Genomic DNA, 21,256 nt, shown 5'->3' with positions numbered 1-21,256 from the left:
CTGGAGCACAAAATTGTGGGAAATAAAGGGTAAGGATTAGCAAAGCACCCCGGACAAAGATTTGTTCAAGAGCAGCTTCATTATGAGGAAGTGCCATAAAAGGAATCCAAATTATTGGTAAAATAAAAAAAAAAATTCTTTCCTCTCTTAGTGAGAACAGGCAATATTTATTCCAAATTATTAACAGCACAACTGACATCTGAATACAAGACAACTGCAGGAAAACATCAATTTTTCACCCATCAGTGGGAAGAAAGAGCTGGAATAAATCTGTGTTGCTGCTCTGGCTGTGACCAAGTCTGAGGGAGAAATAAGATTTCATGTACCCAGTGCTCCCAGACAAAGCAGATGGGATGTTTTCCAGTGGCTTTAAGCTGATTAATACTAACTGGGGAAAATGTGGATGTCTGGAAACAGCAGATAGAAACTCTTCAGGGAGACACACAGAATGGATCTCCTCGTGAGGAGGCTGCCATGAAGTTACTCGGTCTCTCCATTTCTCCTTCACCAAACACAGACCTAGACAACCTCACCTTTTCTTTGCCTGAATTCACCAGGTGTATTTGCCCAGAAATTTTGAGAGAACATCTCCCTCAGCCTGAATATTTGGCCCTTACCTCTTCTGTGCCTCCTGTTTGCTGCGGCACTGCTCACAATAGTATTTGTATTCACTGCATAGAGTTTCAGTGTTACTAAATCCCCTGTGGAAATCAAAGAGTGGCATAAGCAGGGATATTCCAGAGCATCCAGGCTGAAAATGCTGTAAAAAACCCCAAACAACACACAGAGGATGAAGCTCCTTTCATTCGTGGTGCTCCCAGACCCCTTTGATGTGTATTTGTCTCATTCCTGGGATGCAGCATCAATGTTCAGCTGGAAAAATCTGGAATTTACACTATTAACTGCCTATTTTCTGCCTAGGAAAGGTAATAAACAGCAAGAAGGTGACTGAGTTTTGTTTCCATCAGTAGCCACTCCATGTTTTCTTTAGTGGCAGAAATTAAATGTTCACATCTCCAGCCACTAAGTAGCAAAGTCTGGATGATCCTTCAGCTCCCAGCAATTAGAGATCCATTATCAGCTATTAAATAGCCAGATGCTGGATGCAAATTAAATATCCAAGCAGCTGATAAGCCTTGGATCCAGCAGACAAACACATGGAGCAAATGTCTACCAGGAAAAACCAAACTGACCCTTAACATCAGGGCTAGGCAACTGAAATTCAATAAGAATATGAAAATAATCAAGAATTTACTGTGAAGCCAAACACTGCATGTTTATTTTTGATAAAGCCTGGCTGTGTGGGGATTTGAATTTGATGTAACAAATTCAAATCCCCATAAAAGAAAGTGAAAATCAATCTTCTCTACCACTAGCATTTATTAACTACTATAACCCACTTAGAAACCTTCCATAACTCACAATATTTTCCCTCATGTCAAAGCCTACAGAGAATCACTAATCCAGGCTCTTTCCTTCTGACCAGGGCAGGTATTGTTTCCATTCCCAAAGAATTCTGTTTACCTTAGACAATGTGTAATTGATGTATTTTGTTCCACATCAACCGAGAGGTCCAGAAAGTCCTCATCTTTGCTACTAACCTTGAAAAAAAATAATAAGGAGAGATATTCGGTAACAATTTAGAGCTGGCAGATTTCTTTTATCTAATTCTGGAGTGGTGCAATGTGATTAAAAATAAATGTACATGCACACAAAGAGGCCTTTCCTTGAGGTAAACTATAAGTGATTAAATAGTCTGATGGGGTGTTAAAATCTGAAGAGGAGCATTAAAAAAAGCAACAACAAAACAAAACCAAAAGCCCAAAGAAAAAAGCACAAAACCCCAAACACTTCCTCATGAAACATCTCTCCCCCTTGAGACTTCAAGGCACTTCTGATTATTTCACTGTCAAACCCAGGTTTTAACCACCCAGAGCCCTCACTGGAGAGGTTTTAACCACATTCCATTTTCTCTGCAGCCTGCTGCAGCTTTCTGCTGCATTTCAGGGTGTAACAGTCAATACTCAGAGGCAAGGCAGAAACAGGCAGATGGCTCCTCAATTAAATGGGTTAGCAGGGAGGAAAACCATCTTTCCATTTGTGGAACAGTCACATTTCATTGCAAAAACCTTGAGACAGAATCCTATTAATGTAATTTTTAGAGCTTCTCCTCACCACATAGCCATAACTTTAGATTTTAAATGCCAAGAGCAGTCTTTTCTGTTGTAATCACTTCCTGGGTTTTTTATTTCTCTCCCCATCTGGGTTTTCATTTTTTTTTTAGCATTATTAAATCAGAGCATATGACAAACTACAAATCCCTGGTCTGAAGGGGCTGTGGTTCTAATTCTAGACTTCATGCCACTTTTTTTGCTCTCAAATAGAGTGGCCAAGGACCAGCACCGAGCACGGACTTCCAGTTCAAGCAACTCAGTTCAAGCCAGAGTTAAATTAAGAGCAACTCTCATGTAGGAACACAACATAAACTCTCAGCCACTGACACAGGGAGTAACATGGAGACAAAAAAGGCAGCTTGTGTCAGCCAGGTGCAGCTGCCTCGATGGAAACAGGGAGGAGAAACAGGGAAAACACTGGGCTTTTTCTGAGCAACATACCTTAATGAGCACTGGTTTGAACATAGAGTCCTAAAATAGGCTATGCTCCATATTTTAATAGAGACAGTGCAATTTCATCTACCCTAATGAATGAAAAAGGGTGCTGAGCGTTAGGGAAACCAATCCAGAAGCTGGGAGAAAGCTAAAGAGGAGTGGTTTGGTGGTGCACGTACAGCCTCACAGTTAAGACATCTGGTTTCATTGGTTAGTGTTCCTTGGAAGATTTCATGGACCCACGTCAGATCAGGCTTGTCTCCTTCTTCACTCTCAATGCTGCCATTCTGGAGCTTCCCATTCTGCTTCTCCTGCTTCTTCTCCTCTTGCAGCAAGTCAGCAATAGTGTTCAGTAGGTAGTTCAAGAATTCGTGTGCATCCTGCTGCATGTAATTATCAAATAATTCTGGAAAGGGAGACAGGGAGGAGAATGAACAACTACAGACACTTCCCAACACCAGGTCACTGTGGCTCTTTCCCTCCCCTCCTCTCCCCTGATACACAGTTCTGGTGGCACTGGTGAGTTTGGGAAGAATTGCATTTTGTTGTTCTCTCAATGATTATCCTCAGGTTGCAAGAAACAAACAGCTGAAAAATACCATTAAGGAAACTTAGTTTGGTCATTTCTCAGAACTGAAGAAGCCATGATTGGTTTGGGGCTTTTTGTAGTTTTTTTCTTCTTTTCTTTGGAAAGGGAGATAAATAAAGAAATTCAGATGTGTTGCCTTGGGCCACTGGTTCATTAAATCCAGCACCAAGGGGCAAAAATCCCCTCCTGGAAGTTTGTTATCTTTTCAAGTTCAAGCAGAGAGGAGAAATCAACAGCCAGAACTTCTCCTCACCAAACAGCTCTGGGAAATAAGCAGCAGCTCTGATCCTAAGGAATTCACCCTACCACAAATGCAAGGGAACAGGCTATGAGTGGCTGGGTCTCCTGGGGAAGTCCATGAGAGCCTGGAGCAATGACCTGGAGTGTGCTTTGTTCCTCTAGGGAACACCCCGCCAGCGTGGAATATCTGGACACATGCAAGTCCAGAAACAGACACTGAGGCAGGACAGGCACACAGGTGGTGAACTCCACACCACAAAAATCCCCAAGAAACCTGTTAAAACTAGATAATTCAGACTCCAAAAAAACCCCCATAATTTAACATTTTACATCCTAAAAAATGCATTAAGAAATCATTCCTTCATTTACCATTTTCCTTCCTCAAGCGGGAAATAAATTTCTTGGGTGGGATGACTCCCACCTTCTTCTTTTGTGTGGCAATACTGTTGAAGAGATCAGAGAGGCAGGTCAGGAGGCTTTCCTTCTTTCGAGGCTGCACCTTGTATGCCAAAACCTTTTCCCGAAAGGGCCGACAAAAATAAAGGGCCTGCAAGACCGAGTTGCAGTAGCAGGTATTGCCGAACTGGTCAAAAACAGAACAGAGGGAAAACAAAGGGCTTTGCATTAGGGCTGCCAAAAAGGAATGACAGGAACAGAGTTCATTCAGCATGTCACACAGTGAAACTGGAGGAGTCACCTGGCAGAGCTCATTTACTGGGGAAACACCGGCTGGAATGGGGGGAAACACCGGCTGGAATGGGGGGGAAACACTGGCTGGAATGGGGGGGAAACACTGGCTGGAATGGGGGAAACACTGGCTGGAATGGGGGGAAACACCGGCTGGAATGGGGGGGAAACACTGGCTGGAATGGGGGGGGGGGAAACACTGGCTGGAATGGGGGGCAAGAAACACCGGCTGGAATGGGGGGGGGAAACACTGGCTGGAATGGGGGGGGGAAAAACACCGGCTGGAATGGGGGGGGAAAAACACCGGCTGGAATGGAGGGCAAGAAACACTGGTTGGGGGGGGAATATTGCTTGGAATGGGGGGTAATATTGCTTGGAATGGGGGGTAATATTGCTTGGAATGGGGGGAAATATTGCTTGGAATGGGGGGAAATATTGCTTGGAATGGGGAAAAATATTGCTTGGAATGGGGAAAAATATTGCTTGGAATGGGGAAAAATATTGCTTGGAATGGGGAAAAATATTGCTTGGAATGGGGGGAAAGACTGAGCCTTGTGCCAGCAAGGGAAGGGAGAGAAGACAACACTCACAGGATACTGGGAATACACAGAAAAAGTACTTAAGGGTTCAGCAAAGAATCAAAATTTGTGGAGACACAGCACAACTCATCATCCCGAGAGGGGAGAGGTAGCAAGGACACTAAATAAATAAATAATGAGTTCCACAGAATATTTTAAGTTGGGAGGGACCCAGAAGGATCACTGAGTCCAACTCTAAAGTGAACAACCCATCCAGGGATCAGACCCACAGCCTTGGCATTACCAGCACCCTGCTCTGACCAACTGAGCCAATCCCAGTGGCAAAACCTATTATAAATTAATAATAAAACAAATATTTGCTGCTTACAACAGAATGTTTTGAGCAGCACATGATGCAGGGCCAGGCACAGAGCAGCTGGTTTGCATCTGGCCTGTGTGCAGGCAGTGTCAGGCACAGATAAGGCCTTGCAGAGGCTGCTCCCTGTGGCAGAGCAAGGAGGACACCAGGATATCAGCTTATCACCCACAACCACATGCCATGGCTTCAGAGCTGCTGCTCTGCCATCTACTGTGCTGCTGCTTCAAAAAAATGACACAAATTCTGGGTTTTCAGTCCCCAGATATTCTGGTAACGAGGTTCTGCACCCCAAGAGCAACATATTTTAAATAAACCAAAAAAGCATAAAAATCTGTCTGCAGAGCTGACTGGTTTTAGGTGATACACTGAGACATGGCCACTGTTCACCCAGATTTGGTGTGATTACTGCAGCGAATGGTTTCAAGGTAATAATCACTTTGACTGAAACAGAAAATGAACAGCTTCATTCAAACATAGCTAGATTATAGCCAGAGTAACATTGATTTACACCACATGGAAGCAACAGGGAACAACAGTTAAAACTTATTGACACGAGGAAAATAAATATGGAAACTAAACAAACACATGAATTAGGAGACAGAATCACTCACACGCTTGTTAGTGACCTAGAAAAACAAAGAATCATCACGCTAAATAAATCTGCACACAACACAAAATAGCCATCCTAATTCTGAAAGCTTATTTGAAGGTAGGAGCTTCTTAAAATGAAAATTGAGATGAAATTCTGGAATGACACCATTGTTCCATCCCTCTTGGGTTTTAGTAAATATGAATTGTTTTAACAGTTTCCCACATATTCTGCAGTGGCTTTAGACACAGTTTAACAGAGTCAGGTTGCTTTAGCTCACTGATCCAAAAATTAAATAACTATTCAACCCAAAGTTTTGGCCTCCATTGCCCATGAGTTCAAAACCTGATTGCATTTGCAGTGCAATCACACATTTAACAGCACAGATGCTAAGCCATGAAACTGCCCTCTTTAAAACGCTCCAATTAATTCCAAATAATGAAAGAACCAGAAATAACTTCAGGAAAAGCTCAGCAGAACAACGGCATGAAAACATCACCCTCAAGAAACCAGTTGCAAGAAATGAAGCACAACAGTGTTAGTCATGTTTTGTCCTTCAAAACAGAGAATGGATGGGGTTCTAATAATTCTGGCTATTTTTAGGATGCTGTTTTTCCTCCTCACGCCATTCAGTGCTTTGCTATTTCTGTTACAATTCCATTTTTGCCATTATGGTGCAAACCTCAGCAGCTTTGGAATGGCCACCAACACCCCACATGGGGAACAGAATTCTGGGTGTTTGCATAGCTGGGTGTCTGAAATATAAACTGCTAGATACCCAGACAAAGTCAATTAACTGGGTCTCTAATGAGCTCAATGAATACTGTTTAGTTGGCCTTACTTGGTGTGTGAAGACATGGAGCATCTCCCAGCTCTCAACACAACCCTGAAGACCAGAACACAGGAATAATTGTTTCTACTGAGTTCTGCCAAAATTGCATTTTCCTATCATGAATAGGATGCCACTGCTGCTCTGAACTCAACAGGATCAACATCCTCTGCACAGTTAATGCTGGCAGAGAGCTCTGCTGCCCCACAGCTCCCTGCCTAGAGCCATACAAACTGCAAAAATTCAGCTTTTTGGAGGGTTCATGGCTACACCAAAAATCCAGAAGGAGTATTACGACATGAAGGAATTATCCACCCAGTCCATGTCATTCATCTCCTGCACAAAACTTCCACTCCTCCCACGAGAGGGGTGTTTTTAGAACTAAAAAGTAACACATTTTAATTTTAAAGCCTCCTCTGCACTGCAGCATCAGTGGAAAATCTTCTCTGGAACAGCATATGAACAATGGACACACATTATTATTTCAAATTTTCCAGCTAAATATTAAAATCTTAGAAGTAGAAATGTACTGGAGGAGGAAGAGTTCTCTCACAGACTCTACAAGAAATACATTTATTTTTCTGTGTTTCAGATGAAATGCTATCTTGGTTAATAAGCACACTGCAGGATGTGGTGTCTGTGCTCAGTCCCACTCCAAGCGAGAAGTCTCATCAATCAAGTTCTCAGAGAATCCTGCTAAGCTCCAAATTAGGATGTGAATTAAAACCCAGCATTTCAAGCATAGAAAATTCACTTACATTGACCAAGCCAAAATAATGCTCATTCACAGGGAACTGCTCAGGACCAATCTCTTTCTCCAAAGCAGAGGCATTGGCGCCCTACAAAAAACAATATTTATGTTAGAGAAAACAGAAATTTCCTAAAAAACCCCTAAGCTTAGGAAATAATTTGTTTCCATTGAAAATCAGTATTTTGTCAGAATTAAATGAATGTGATGCTTTATTATCACAAATGTACCAAGGTGTCATTTAAAATCTCAGCTCCCTCAGCCAAAGTTAGCAATCTGATCTAACAGAAGGGTTTGCTACATTTGAGTTTATTTGGAAATGACCACAATCAACTGCTCTCACTTTAAAACACCAGTTGGCCACAGTGATCTAGAACCAGCAACTTAATTCAGTCAAGAATGCATTGTAAAAATAAAGAAACTTGCCCTGTATTTTTCTAGCTTTATTTTGCAAAATACTCTAGACTGGCAACGTTTTTGATTACAAACCCCCAGAAGAATGGAAGGAAGAGTTTTATCACATCTCAGATCACCTGGGAGTGCTTTGGCTTGGTTACCTTTCATTTCAAGGTGATGTGTGAAGTTCACACTGCATTTTGACATATGCTTGAGCTTCCAGCAGTACAATGAGGATGGAATTTGCTGGTTTAGACACAACTGAAAACCACCACTGCTCTTATTTGGCACATAAAGCAACAACTAAAGCATTCCGATGTTTTATTTTGAATTTCAACTTGGTCCACTCCATATTCAAAGTGGTTTCTTCATCTCTTTCCATTTTCAATCCACCAACCCCTTATGGATGGGAATATCTGGAGCTGGTACCTTCCCTCATTCCTCTTCATCTTGTTCTTTAATGCCCTCTTGCTGATGCTCCAACATTCCTGAGCTCCTTTGTGCAGAATCCAAACACTTTGGATTCCTAATTCTGTTTTAAATGCCCAAGTCACTCCAACTCTAACCTTGCCCAAACAGAAATCCTCCTGCACAGGTGAGCCACCTTCAGACACCTCAGAAAAACATTCAACCAAACATTACAGTCCAGCAAAACTCAATTAATTTATTCCCCTGAAGCTACCAATGCTTTTCAATTGCTGAGCAAACATTTCCATCATCTCCCTGTTAATATAAACCACAAGTAGAGACTTTAAGGACAGTTCCATCCAGATTGTCCTTCACAGAGAAATAACAAAAAATTTCCAAAAAAAACCAGGAGAGAAACCAAGAAACAATCTGGTTTAACAGTTGTAGTTGGATGTCCCCCATCAGATTTAGAGTGAGTTACATTTCTCAAAGCAGATAAAACGAGGCAGGCTCAGAGCTGGGTACTCCAAACCCCACAAAACACTCACAGGGTGCTGACAGATTTACAAGCAGAGCTCTGCTCAAGCAGCAATTACACACAACATTTTTGAGGCATCAGTGCCAGTTCAGGCAGCTCCTTTCATTTGTTTCCTTGCAGTCATTCCCTGCTTCCAAGGAGCTCTTTTTCCTCCCATATCTCCCCTCAATAAAACCCAAATCAAACCTTAAATAAAAGGAGAACCATCAGCAAAGAGGATTTGCTGGCAGGGGTCTCTCCTGGGCTACCTCAGCTCTCCATTCCCACTGCTCTGATCCACACTGCCTTTGGGAAATGCTGTAACTGGAGATGAGCATCAAAATGCAGAAATGCACAAGAGGGGAAATTTCCAGAATTTTCAGCCTGGAAATCAGAACTGGCTCCTGCTGAGGTTGTTTGCTTTTCCATGCTGCATGGTTGGAGATTAGGAAAGGAGGATTCGTAAATCCTGTGAGCTTGTGAAGTGCAGTTTCAATTTCTCTGGAGTTTCCTCACCCCCTCCATGATCTCCAGTATTTTATTAGGAGAAAAGCCCATTAAAAGAGGGACCAAACCTCACAGAAACAGTGAAACCTGACAGCCCAAATGATCCAGCTGCAAAGCAACACAGGGAATAAATATCTGAACAAATAAATAAAACCGTAAGAATTGTAATTTTGAATAAAGCTATGATATAAAGAATTGAATAACCTACCATAAACCAGGGTTGTCAACCAAGCCACCAACTTGTATCCATTTAACCTGACAGGTCACAGGTGAGTTTTTTCCCAAGTGTTTCCTTGTATTTATTGCCCAAACTTTATAAGTTTGGGTAACCTAACTGCAGAGGCAGATTAAAAAATTAAGGTTTCCTCAATAAATTAGATTATATTTAATGTATTATTTACAATTGAAGTTGTAGATGCCTCACCCCTGGGAGTGTTCAAGGCCAGACTGGAGCAACCTGGGATAGTGGAAGGTGTCCCTGCCCATGGAATGGGATGAGCTTTAAGGTCCCTTCCAACCCAAATCATTCTGGGATTCTGTGAAGATTCTCAAGTTTCTTGCCAAAGAGTATTTGAAATTCATAAAATCATAAAAAAACCAAAACAGGACTCAAAGCACTTGTGGGAGGAATGAAAAAAAAAACTCAGAGATGAATCATAAATAGTTCTGAAGATGCAAACTTGCAAATGAAATAGTGAAAAAGTTCCAGGAAATGCAATGCCCAGTGTTCCGTGGAAAAAGAACTCCCTTGCAGAATCACAGATGATTCACCAGAGTCAATGTCCAGGAGAACTGCACTGAACAACAATGGGGGGAAAATCCACTTTATGGGGAGGGCACCACTTGGCCTCAGTCACGTTTTGGGGGAAGGTCCAGAACTGCAGACAAAGTCCAGCTCCTCCCAATCAGAGATCTCTGCAACTCAATTAACAATTAGCCAATTAACCCAGTGCAGCTGAAAGCTAGTCCAGCCTGAGCCACGTCCTGCTGCAATGAGGCTTTGCTGTCACACTGACAGCTGTCACACACCTCTGCCCACCTCAGCTGAAAGATTTTTCCGTCTGCCACACATCACGGGAATATTTCCTCACAAGAAACAATCCACACTTCATCATTTTGGAAATATAAAAGTCACATCTTGCCTAGAATTAAAAATCTAACCGAAGCGGCAAGCGTACATAATGTGAACATTTATTTTGTTATTTGGGGAATTAATTAAATGCTCCTCTTTGGGGTGCCACAGCCAAAGTGTTCTGCCCCTTGTGGTACTTTGCACACCTAAAATCAATACAGTTTTGCTAAACTATGTGACATATTGTGGGAGCAACAAGAAATGCCAGGAAAAAAATCCCTCATCCACAGCAACTGAGTTTGCTTGGTGTACAACAGCTAAGCAAAACCACTAAAAACTAAAATACAGCTGAATGTAAAGATTAATGCAGGGGATTAGAACTGACTTCTCACTGCTAGGGCAGGGCAAATAAATGAATGTTTTAACAACCCCAGAGTACATCCTTGACTCCTGGGCAGTGCAAGGAAATGCTCTCCAGGAGCTGCTCTGCTCCAGGACCATCAAACTCAGCGCTGTGAGCAGGAGTAAACCCAAATTTCTCCAACACACAATTACCCCAGGAGGAAAACTTCCCCTCATTTAACCACGTGGTAATAGTGATTGACTTACATAATGAGATGTGAATTTAGTGTTTCACAGTGGTGAGGGAGGTGACAACAGAAGTTTCAGCACTTGTAAGCAGAATTTTCCATTTTCTGGAAATTCCTGGGACTTCAAGCGTTGTCTCAGAGCTTCCCTTTTCTGCCCACAGCCCACTCACAGAACTGACTGTGCTTCCACAGCTCTGGAATTATCAGTCAAACAGGAAAATGAAAAACTGCCTGGCCCATCTCAACTATCACCACCTTAGCAAGAATATACACAGCTAAAAATGGCCAAGAAAATGCCCAAAGAACAACAATAATATATTTCCTGTCATAGCTACAGTTGTTTTACTTTATGCATATCAGCTAATTGAAAGAAGGGTCTATCCAAGAACATTTCATGTCTGAAAAGACATAGAACACCCTTAAAAAATCTAAGATACCAAATAATGAAGTACCAAACAACAGCACGGGGAATTGTTAATAGTCAAATTTTCCTCACTTTTTCATACCAACACAGGGAGGGACATCACACCAATATCTTGATTTAAAAATGTAAGAAAAGGCTGGATGTGGCCCTCAGTGCTCTGGGCTGGTGACAAGGTGGGGATTGTCATGTTGGGCTCAATGATCCTCATAGTCTTTTCCAACCTAAAGGATTCTGGGATTCTATTCCATGCTCAGAGCTGGATGAGATACAGAGAAAATAGCATTGGGGTAAACTAATATCTATCCAGAGAACACCCAAGGCAAGTTCTGTTGAATTTTTTAAAGAAAAGGGATGTGAAAAGAGCAGTTTCAAACCCCCTTACCTGAGGGAACTGTCTAACCAAGCCATACTGAGGCACTGATCCCACAGTATTCCTGCAATTTTAACTGAAAAACCCATCAAAACCAGAAGAGAGATCTATCAACTCTTCCAGCTTGTAAGCTCTGAGTGATTTTTGCTCACTAGAGAAGTCTTAAAGATTTATTTCCAGTTCAGTGCACCATGCAAGTAGAATAAATAGTAGCAGACTTTTGTTTCTTAGCCACTGCAGCACCAAAAGGAGATCACAGAGAAGGATAATTAGGCATTACTGCCTCTTCCAAGCAAAAAAAAAAAAAAAATCCTATTCCTGCAAAGAAAATGAGTATTTTGCATAGCCTAGATTGAAGTGATTTCAGAAACTGGAAATGTATCAAACAACAGGGGCTTCAACACTTGGTGACCTTAAACTTACATAATTGTAATTATTCTTACAGACAAAAGCTCATTGCATTCACTTATCTGACAGGAATCAGAGGAGTGCTCAGTTTTGTCTGCATTACATTTAATTAGCTTTATGGCAGAAATTGCAATCAGGCTCTGAGTTGAAGAGTTTTGGTGAAGCTGTGGATGAATAAAAGCTGGGAGTGATTAAGAACAACCCCACAGCTCAGAACAGGAGCTGCTGTCAGCTGAGAATTCCACATTTCCAGCATCCTCGTGGTTCCTGCTTCAAATTACAACCTCTTTCCTTTTCAGCAATGAGAGTTTTACTGAGTTGCAGTGAAATCCTGATCCACCACAAACCCTGGCTGACAATTAGTGGACTGTTCTTACAGGCTATTCATTTTTTGACCCTGAACTAACGCTGTCCCACCTGGCTGGAATCCCCATTTCCATTCCCAAATACCTGCTTTCTGCTGCTCTGGAGGTAACTCTGCACATGTGGGGATGGTTAGAAAAGCAGGAAGAAGGGTGTGAGGAGAGCTGAGCGTGGAGCAGCTGCTGCTGCTGCTCTAGGGAAAAAAGGACCAGAATTAGCACAACTCTGGGGCAGGACCCTCGCTGCTATTCTGAGCTCTTGTCAAAATAATCAGGTCAGCGCTGTGCTGCTGCTCAGCAAACAGTGAGCTGGAAAATGAGAGAAAAACCCACAAAGCAGGGAAGGAGTCACGAGTGGGGAGATCCCACTGCCCTCAGAGTTCATGGCACTCACCTCTGACAAGTCCTGAGGGGCTCCAATTACCCAGGTTTTGAATTGCCAGTGGGTTTAGAGCCATTCCATAACCACCATCGGCTCAATACAATGACAAAAAATACTCAAGATTTCTCTGGTGTCATTAACAGACACAGAAATTCAGAAAGACTTGTCAAACAAATTCCCCGTGAGGTTTTAATTGATGGTTTTTAACAGGGATGAAGCAACTGCTTAAAGTACAAGGGAATTAACTGAAATGGTGAAGTCCTTCCCATCTTTTCAAAAACACAACTACAAACTTACAGTTTGGTCTTTTTTCAAAATTAATCCTGCCAAAATCTACAAAAAGTCAATTTTAATTTTTTAATTTTTTTTTTTTTTGGTTAAAGTCTGCTGTGCTTATTTTGGGCACTCCAGTACTTTAGATGGAAACACATAAATATGCACACCCCAACAGATGCTCCATTTACAGTTCATTTGTGGACAGTTGCAGATTGTCAGAAGAGAACTTTTAAAATCTGGATGTGCCTCCCAAAATTTCAGAAACTTTCTACCTGTTCATTGTCTCCTGTTGAATCTGTAGCTCTCTATGCTGGCCTCCACCCTTCAGCTGCCTCGGGCCTGTCTAAAACACAGCCAAGACTAATCAATTCCATTAGCTCACTTTTAACAATCAATTTAAAGCCCTCTCCATACAGCCCATGCAAATTGGAAGAGTCAGCCTTTCTTTAAGGATAATTACTATTATTTTAGCTCAGTACAAAATACTAATTTCAACATTACCTGATTTTTATGCATTTCTCTCTTTGCAATAAATCTAATTCAGTTCAAGTGAAGGAATTAAATGTTCATAACTCAGGGGATCTCTAATCTTTCCCTGCAGCTGGATGCACACCCAGGAGCTGTGTGGCATCACTGGAGTAAAAACCTGATGAAATAAAATCCCTGAGGATATTTGGCTTGGACTCCACACCATCCTAACTCCTGGACTGGAACCAGCTGCTTCCCACTGAGCACCTGCCTGCAAAAGACATTTCCCTTAAAAAAAGGCAAGAAAGGGAAAAAAACCTACAGGATTTCAGTGTCCAGAACGTGCCTGGTGCACAAGACTTGCTCTCTAATTACTCATTTGGCTCTGAACGAATGAGAGCAGCAGAAGATTCAGGGTTTAAACCGAGCTGGGAAGCAGCTTTCAGGCTGTGCAGAAAGGCTCCCAGGGACACCATCGTGCAGCACTCCAGATTAGAGCAGCTGCTTATGCCCACTGCTGAGGAGTTGTTTTAAGAGTGAATAAACAAATCAAAACAAAAAGAGGGAAAAAAGAACAAGTAGGCCAAGCCAGAGCTACTTAAAACCTTGCAGGAAAGAAATCTGCATGAGCTGATGCAGAAGTCTGCCTGCACTTGCTGTATTTGCTGAGATAATAGTTCCAGCTTCAGGACTATTAAAATTACCCTGGGGGGAAGTGGAAATGGAGCAGATTGGGGTTGTATTGCTGCAAATTTATAGAACACACTGTCATGGTTTTGTAAACACAGATTAGATGTTGCTTTCCCCATCCTTTAAAACTCCTTGGCTGTGGAGCACTGAAGTCAGATAAAAAGAGTTGTCAGCTCGGGTTTGAAAGGATCCCTTTTCACGGATCTGGGAAGGCTGTCTGTGTTCCAGGCATAACAAATTACTGTAAATTGAGCCCTGGATTGCAGCACCTTGCCTGCATAAGCACCCCAAACAAACTGATAATCCTGAAAGGAGCAGTGTCACAGACTATCCAAGGCTCCACGCTTCCAAATGCCACGGAATCTTCCTCCTGGAAAGGCTGTGCCCGTTTCCAGCAGGGAGGAGAGCTCACAGAGCACCCTGACTGCTGCCATGGCACCCAGAAAAACTCCAAAGTGCTGCATTTCCAGAGGAGTTTTCTCATGTGAAGACTTAATTGGAGTGGTTTAAAATCAATGAAAGCAGGGTGCTTTGTAAACTCCTCCAAGCACATGTTTATTCTGTGAGGAGCTGGTCCTGCAAGGTCCACAGGATCCACACCTGCCAAAGGCAAAGCAGGGCCCACGCTCCTGGGAACCCCTCTCATTTTATGCTCTGTGAGACAGCAAAGCTGGGCTCCAGTGAAAAGAACACGTGGAAAGGATGCTGGAGAAAGGGCAGGAAAAACAGAACCACTGCTCTGAACCACTGCTGACCTTTGTCAGCAGCTCCTTCCTCTCCTCAGCCACTGCCTCCCACATCACCCCTGCTCCCAGTCCATCCCAGGCTCCCACATCACCACTGCTCCCAGTCCACCCCAGTTCACCCCAGGCTCCCAAATCACCCCTGCTCCCAGTCCATCCCAGGCTCCCACATCACCCCTGCTCCCAGTCCATCCCAGGCTCCCACATCACCCCTGCTCCCAGCTCTGATTTCTCCACCCCCAAGACTCCTGGTGACCTTGTGCTTCTCACAGTGACCCAGTAACACACATAGGAGTGGAGGCTTTGCCAGCTCAGCTCTCAGGGATTCTGCAGCTCCAAGAGAACAAACACAAACAGCTCCCAGCTGTGCAAGGCCCAGTGTTTACCAGCATTGTTCTTTTGTGAGCTGGCAGTGAGATTTTATCAGGAGCCTCACACATCAAACAGGGCAGGGACAATGCTGTGGAGAGTGAGGAAGTGGATGCTGAGGGAGAGCAAAGATTTATAAATAGGTTACCATTTCATTTATAACTTCAGATATTACACAGGCACAGAGCAGTAAAATTCAGCTGTGGAGCCAATCAACGGATCTGAATGGGGAGATATATTCACAGCTCAGTGTGTGAGAGGTTAAGTGAATAAATCATGGAATAGTTTAGGTTGGAAGGGACCTTAAAGCTAATCCACTGCCACCCCCTGCAGGGTGGGACACCTCCCACTGTCCCAGGCTGCCCCAAGCCCCAATGTCCAATCTGGCCTTGGACACTGCCAGGGATCCAGGGGCAGCCACAGCTTCTCTGGACACTCTGTGCCAGTGCTTTACCTCTCTTAATGGAAAAAAAAAATCCTTCCTCTCTTGTCTAAATCAACCCACTTTTAGTTTAAAAGCATTCCCTCTTGTCCTTTCACAGCAAAGTTTATCCCCATCTGTTTTACAAGCCCACTTTAAGTATTCACTATAAAATGAGCTGAAAATAGAAAATACAACATACAAACAAACCATAATGATGCACAGTGCTGCCCTTTATTTTGGCAGCAAGTGCAGGAATCCCCAAACTGACATCTGCTGGAGCAAGCACTGAAAGCCATTTCTTTTTTAATGGCAACAAGACAGCAAGTGATGTGCATGTAAACAGATGAATTCCAAGGCAATACAAGCATTTGCTCTAAATCCTGATTAAAGAGCCAAACAACAGAGAATCAATAACAGAGCAGATCTTGAACAAGCTACACTGCTATTTTAGCATCTTTCCCCAGGTATTCACACTTCATTTTTACATGGTAGCAGCTCTGAAGTAGAAGTTCTCTAATACAATCAGTGTCTACTTTGAACAAATGAACCACGGAGTGCCCACTTTCCTCAACTCCAACACAGCTGGGATCTCTCATGAGCTCTCATTTTCCTGAGGAAAATTAAAGCATGACATTTTAAAAGCTTATAGACAATCAAAGCAGACACCAGAACAGCACAAAAGCTCCTTGATGTGTTCAGGACTCCTGTAAAATCCCAAAGCTCATTCCAAGGGAACCCGTGTGGTCTGCCTGAACTGCAGCCTCCTTTGCTTCCAGCCCCAAACTGTCAAAGCCCCAAATCTGCAGCAATGAACACCCATCACACACAGCATCAAACCAGAACACAAACAGCATGTGGGAGAACCTTGAAGTGACCTCCTCCTTGCTTTGCAAAGGGTTATGTATTTCTTTCCCCCCCTAAAACAATTATTCTCAGTTATTTTCAGGCTGTGTTTTAAGTGCAAAGATGAATATTTGGTTTCTTTCAGCTTAACAAGTCAATCAAGAAGCAGAGCACTGCTAGAGACAGAAATCTGCTTAGCCAGCTCTACTTCCACCCTCCCTTCTTCCAGTGATAAAAAGAAAAGCTATAAATGTTAATCCTCTGATAGAGCCAAACCAAAGTCCTAGAGCTACAGGTGACAGCAAGGAGGTGACATTACACACCAGGGACACCACAGCTCTGCTTGAGCCGCCCAGTGTAAATTATTCAGGTGGCAAATGGAAATGTGAGACTCACAAACGCTGCAGCCACCTCCTCTCCAGCACTGAAGTCAATAATTATATGTCCTAATTCAGAGTATGTAAGACTACCCCCAATTTGCAGCCTGGGTTGGAGTTCTTCAGGCATGTCCTACTGGTTTGACCAACAATTAGACATGAATCTAGAGGAAGTGGCCCTAATTGCCTACAAGAAACAATATTCTGCTCACAGCTTACTACAGACTCCTCACAAGCTGCCAGAGAGGAAAAGCCCAGCTCTGGGCTTTGCACCTTGCTCCCTTCTCAAGTTCTGGTCTCCTCTTCCAAAAGTTCTGTCAATTCAACAAAATCCTCAAGTTCTGACTCAGAAACTCAGTTCTACAACTGCCTCAGAGCACAGAAAACACATCTTGAGCACAGAACACACATCCTGGGTCAGAGGATGCAGTCAGACCCATGGAATTCTGCCCTCCTCACTCTCTCCTCAGCCAAGAAAAGATCCCCACCTGTTCACCCCAGACCCACAGACCCCCCTTTAAACACTTCTGAAACAGCAACTGGAGATTTTTTAAGCAAAATGCCTCAGCAGTGCTCCCTGTTTCCACCTCTGCTGCCATTTCCCTCAATCCTACAGCTGACTGCAAACAGAAGGAAAAGCTCCCAAAGCCCAGAGCAAAGGAAAGGGCTGGGACACAAAGCTGGTGCCAGGCGAGCAGAGCTGGGGCAGTGGCTCCTGGCCATGGCTGTGCTTTCCACGTGGTGTCAGCAGCCTCCCCAAGCAATGAATCACACCCAAATGAACAACCCCTGCTCCCTCCCAGCTCCCAGCCCCGGCCAGGCTGGAGCTGCCACAGGGATGTGATGAAACTGATGCCTTGTGGAGGCTGACCTAGAGCAGAGGCTGGACAGAGCTAAAGAATAAAGCAGGGATTTATTAAAAGGATCTCCTCAATGGATCCACCTTGGGCAGCACAAGAGCCCAGCCAGGGCTGCACCCAAGATGAACCAAAATGGTCCCAAAATCCCCGACCACTCACGGGGTCTCTCCCTTGGATCAGTTCTGCTCCATTTGCACCTTGCAGTTCATTGTCCAATCCCAGCTTTAGCCCAGGCACTCCCATCCTGCTTGTTTTTCTCTCCTCAGCCCACACTGTTTGTGCTCCTGGGCTGAGATTTGGATCATTTGTCCTTGGTCCCCAGCTAGAGCAGGAATTGTTTTGTCTCCCTGCTCTGTGCAGAGACCTCAGCATCCCCTAATATGAAGCCCAGACCCACACCCTAAAGCAGCACAGAATCTGAAAAACATAAAAGCTAAAACCTGAGGCATCAAAATCCTGGCAAAGGGATGGTGCTCCCACCAAGGAAATGCCACCACCCTGAGGCACAGCAGAGCTGATCCTCGGGCCAGTGATTTCAGGCAGGGGGAGATGATCCAAGCCCAACCTCGTTACTGGCTGCTAATGAGCTCAAGCTTGGAACTTCATTTTTAAAGAGAAATTGGACAGGAATGGAGCGGCTGAGAAACAGTCAGGAACAGGAGTCCCTGTGATGCTGAAGGGTCTGACAATAGCACAAATCTGGGTTTCACTTTTCCAGCCTGGAATGCAGATGATGACTGGAAATGCTGGTAAAAACTGCATATTTTACTAAAAAAAAAAAATAATCCTGTACAATCACTACAGTTCAGTATAGTCCTGAAGAAAGCAGCTCCCAAAGGGACTTTGCTCATGTATTTCAATGTTTTTATAAAGATGGCTCAGCTTTTTCATCTACCTTCATGACAAACCAAACAGTATTTCTACTTGCTGGACATGCAAATAAACTGATTCAGTTTTAAAATACAGCACCCAGACCTTAATTGCCTGGGCTAGATGAGGGAATAAATCCTGGGAATAAATCTGGGACCCATCCTGGGCTAGATGAGGGAATAAATGTTAATATTGACAGTAAGTTTAGCCAAGCTACACATGCACCCAAAACACTGATGCTGACAGATCCCACAGCATTTGATTAAATGACTAATTAAGAAATTTGGAAGCCAGTTTCATGCAATTATTTAATGCTACCAGCACTGCTCTAGGATTTCTGCACAGAACTGAAACAGCACATTCTCCATTTGAAACACAATGGGGAGAATCTGCGTCCCCAGAGCTGCAGCAGTTCTTGGAAAAGAACTCCCAGAACCTCAGGAGGGGAATGGGAGGAACCTGCCCAGCTTCCAACCAAAATCCAGGAGCAAAAATGCCAAAACCCCACTGGGATGTGCTCAGGTCTGGCTGCACAGTCCCAGGGAAATGCTCTGCCTTCCCTCTGCCCTCTCAATCCCAGACTCAGCCAGCTGCTCTCAGGAATGCACCCAAAATATTCCAGAGACTGAGTCAATCTCTGCCTCTGGGTGCAGAACTCCTCAGCAAATTCCTGACTCACCTCTCATGGCCTTCATCTCACCTGTGCCTGTGATGGGCAATTAAAAAATATAAATTATGTAGGAAAAAAAACCCATTTGGTGAGATTAGGGAAGGAGAAAGTCCCAGGAAGTCTTCTCCCAAAGGCTTCCAGGGAGATCTCCATGGCCAGGGACTTGAAAAGCAAAGGTTAATGTCTCCTGTTAGGGGTGTGAAGCTGCAAATGCCCAGTTCAGCTGGGCCTGGAGTTACACTGGGAGTCAGCACCTGCATGGAACAGTAGGAAAACCCTGTTCCTGTGCCACACGGGTGAAAACAGAGCCAGCGAGCCGGGGTGCAACAGCCCCTGCTGAGGCTGCAGAGGGTGATGAAAGCTGAGCAATGAAAGGCGGGATTTGGAAACCAAACTGCTCCAGTGGGCACCCCCAGGCCGCTGCCCTGCTGGCTCTGGGAGCTGCAGCCCCGCCGCCGGGGCTCCGAGCAGGGAGCTCCTCCCGGAAGGCTCTCTGAGCGCAGCTCTGCTGTTTCACGGCCGGGCTCCGGTATTTCCCCGGGACTCAGCCGTGCCCAGCGCCAGCCCGGCCTCTCCGGGCTCTATTTGCACAGCAGCGGAGCTTCATTAAAAATTCTGCATAATCACGCAATTACCAGCCTGCCTCTCTCCCCGGCGGCAGGGACGGTCCCGGTACACGCATGCACGTGGAGCGACTGCAGAGCTTTGACAAACGAGTAGAACGAGCTTGAAAATGAACTCAGTTATCACAACAACCCACTACGACCTGGGCACAAGGCCAGTTAATGCTCGATAACTCCTTTTCTCTCCGGAAGGCAGCACCCACCGGCCCGAAAGACATTTCAGGGCACAGGCGGCAGGAGACACACCCACCGGGAGCGCCGGGCTCGTGTTTCTGCCGAGCCTCCAGCACCTTTCCCACCGGGATTTCAGCCCGATTATCCCAAACCCCTGCGAGCCCCGGCCAGGCTGGCACCCGCGCTCAGCCCGGCCGCGGCTCCCCGCGCTCCCCTCGCCCTGCCCCGGCACGGCCGCTCCGCCCCGGCCCCTCAGACCCCGGTGCCGGCGGCGGGGCCTCCCGCAGCGACGGGTCTGAACTGCCCGCACGGCGCCGGGGCGCGGAGGGCGGGCTCTCCCCGCCGCTCAGCGCGGGGCACGAGGCCGGGGGCCCCTGAGGAGCGGCCGTGCGGGCCGGGCGGCCGCGAGGGCTCTCACCATGGTACAGACGGCGGCGAGTCTCCGCACCGTCACCAGCGCCTCCATCCGCCCCCGGCCGCCGCCATCTTGGGCCGCGACTGACAGCGCCAGCTGCGCACCCGCTCACCGGCCCGGCCCGTGCGCCGCCGAAACGGCGCCGCCCGAGCCGCGCAACCACCGTTCCGAGGCGCTCTCGGTCCGGGGGAACCGAGCTGGGGAACGGGAACGGGAACGGGAATGGGAACGGGGATGGGAATGGGAACGGGAACGGGAATGGGAACGGGATCAGGAATGGGAATGGGTATGGGGAATGGGAACGGGGATGGGAATGAGGATGGGAATAGGTTCGGGAACGGGAATGGGAATGGAAATAGGAACAGGAATGGGGAATGGGATTGGGAACAGGATCAGGACTGGGAACGGGACCGGGAACGGCATCGGTATGGGGAAAGGATCGGAATGGGAACGGGAATGGGATGGGAAAAGGATCAGAATGGAATTGGGATTGTTCTGGGGAACAGTTTTCCCAGAGCAGCTGGGGCTGCCCCTGGATCCCTGGCAGTGCCCAAGGCCAGGTTGGACAGGGCTTGGAGCAGCCTGGAACAGTGGGAGGTGTCCCTGCCCATGGCAGGGGTGGCACTGGATGGGCTTTAGGCTCCCTCTCAACCTGTAACATTCTGTGGGGCTGTGATTCCATGATCCTTGTGGGCCCCTTCCCTCAGGATATCCCGTGGTTCCCGGGGCTCAGGGAGGCCCTGGAGGCCCCACTGGGATGGGCACTGCCAGGTCCCTGTGACACTGGAGGAAGGCTCTGTCCCCACAGGGCTGGGGCTGGGAACTGGGGG

The 21,256-nt window shown here is 45.4% G+C and overlaps 1 protein-coding gene across 3 annotated transcripts in view; it reads right to left on the bottom strand.

Moving 5' to 3' along the window:
- The window catches only part of LOC119694999 (ubiquitin carboxyl-terminal hydrolase 12-like), a 28,816-nt gene extending 8,238 nt beyond the window's left edge, over positions 1-20,578 (bottom strand). Inside the window, exons 1-6 of one of the 3 annotated variants that reach the window (XM_038122757.1) lie at positions 20,430-20,578; positions 7,199-7,279; positions 3,808-3,881; positions 2,789-3,015; positions 1,525-1,601; positions 618-701 (exon numbers count right to left, since the gene is read on the bottom strand). In XM_038122757.1, coding sequence (XP_037978685.1) covers positions 618-701; positions 1,525-1,601; positions 2,789-3,015; positions 3,808-3,881; positions 7,199-7,224 — 488 coding nt within the window. In that variant the 5' untranslated portion in view covers positions 7,225-7,279; positions 20,430-20,578. Of the gene's footprint in view, positions 1-617; positions 702-1,524; positions 1,602-2,788; positions 3,016-3,807; positions 4,022-7,198; positions 7,280-20,429 lie in introns of all 3 variants that reach the window. The other 2 variants (XM_038122754.1, XM_038122756.1) reach the window with 2 other exon arrangements.
- Positions 20,579-21,256: the final 678 nt, after the last annotated feature.

This window comes from Motacilla alba, chromosome 4A, assembly GCF_015832195.1.
Source record: "Motacilla alba alba isolate MOTALB_02 chromosome 4A, Motacilla_alba_V1.0_pri, whole genome shotgun sequence".
Classification (NCBI taxonomy): Eukaryota; Metazoa; Chordata; class Aves; order Passeriformes; family Motacillidae; genus Motacilla; species Motacilla alba.
Note: the sequence above shows the minus strand (reverse complement) of the source record. Positions and strands in the feature narration are given on the sequence as shown.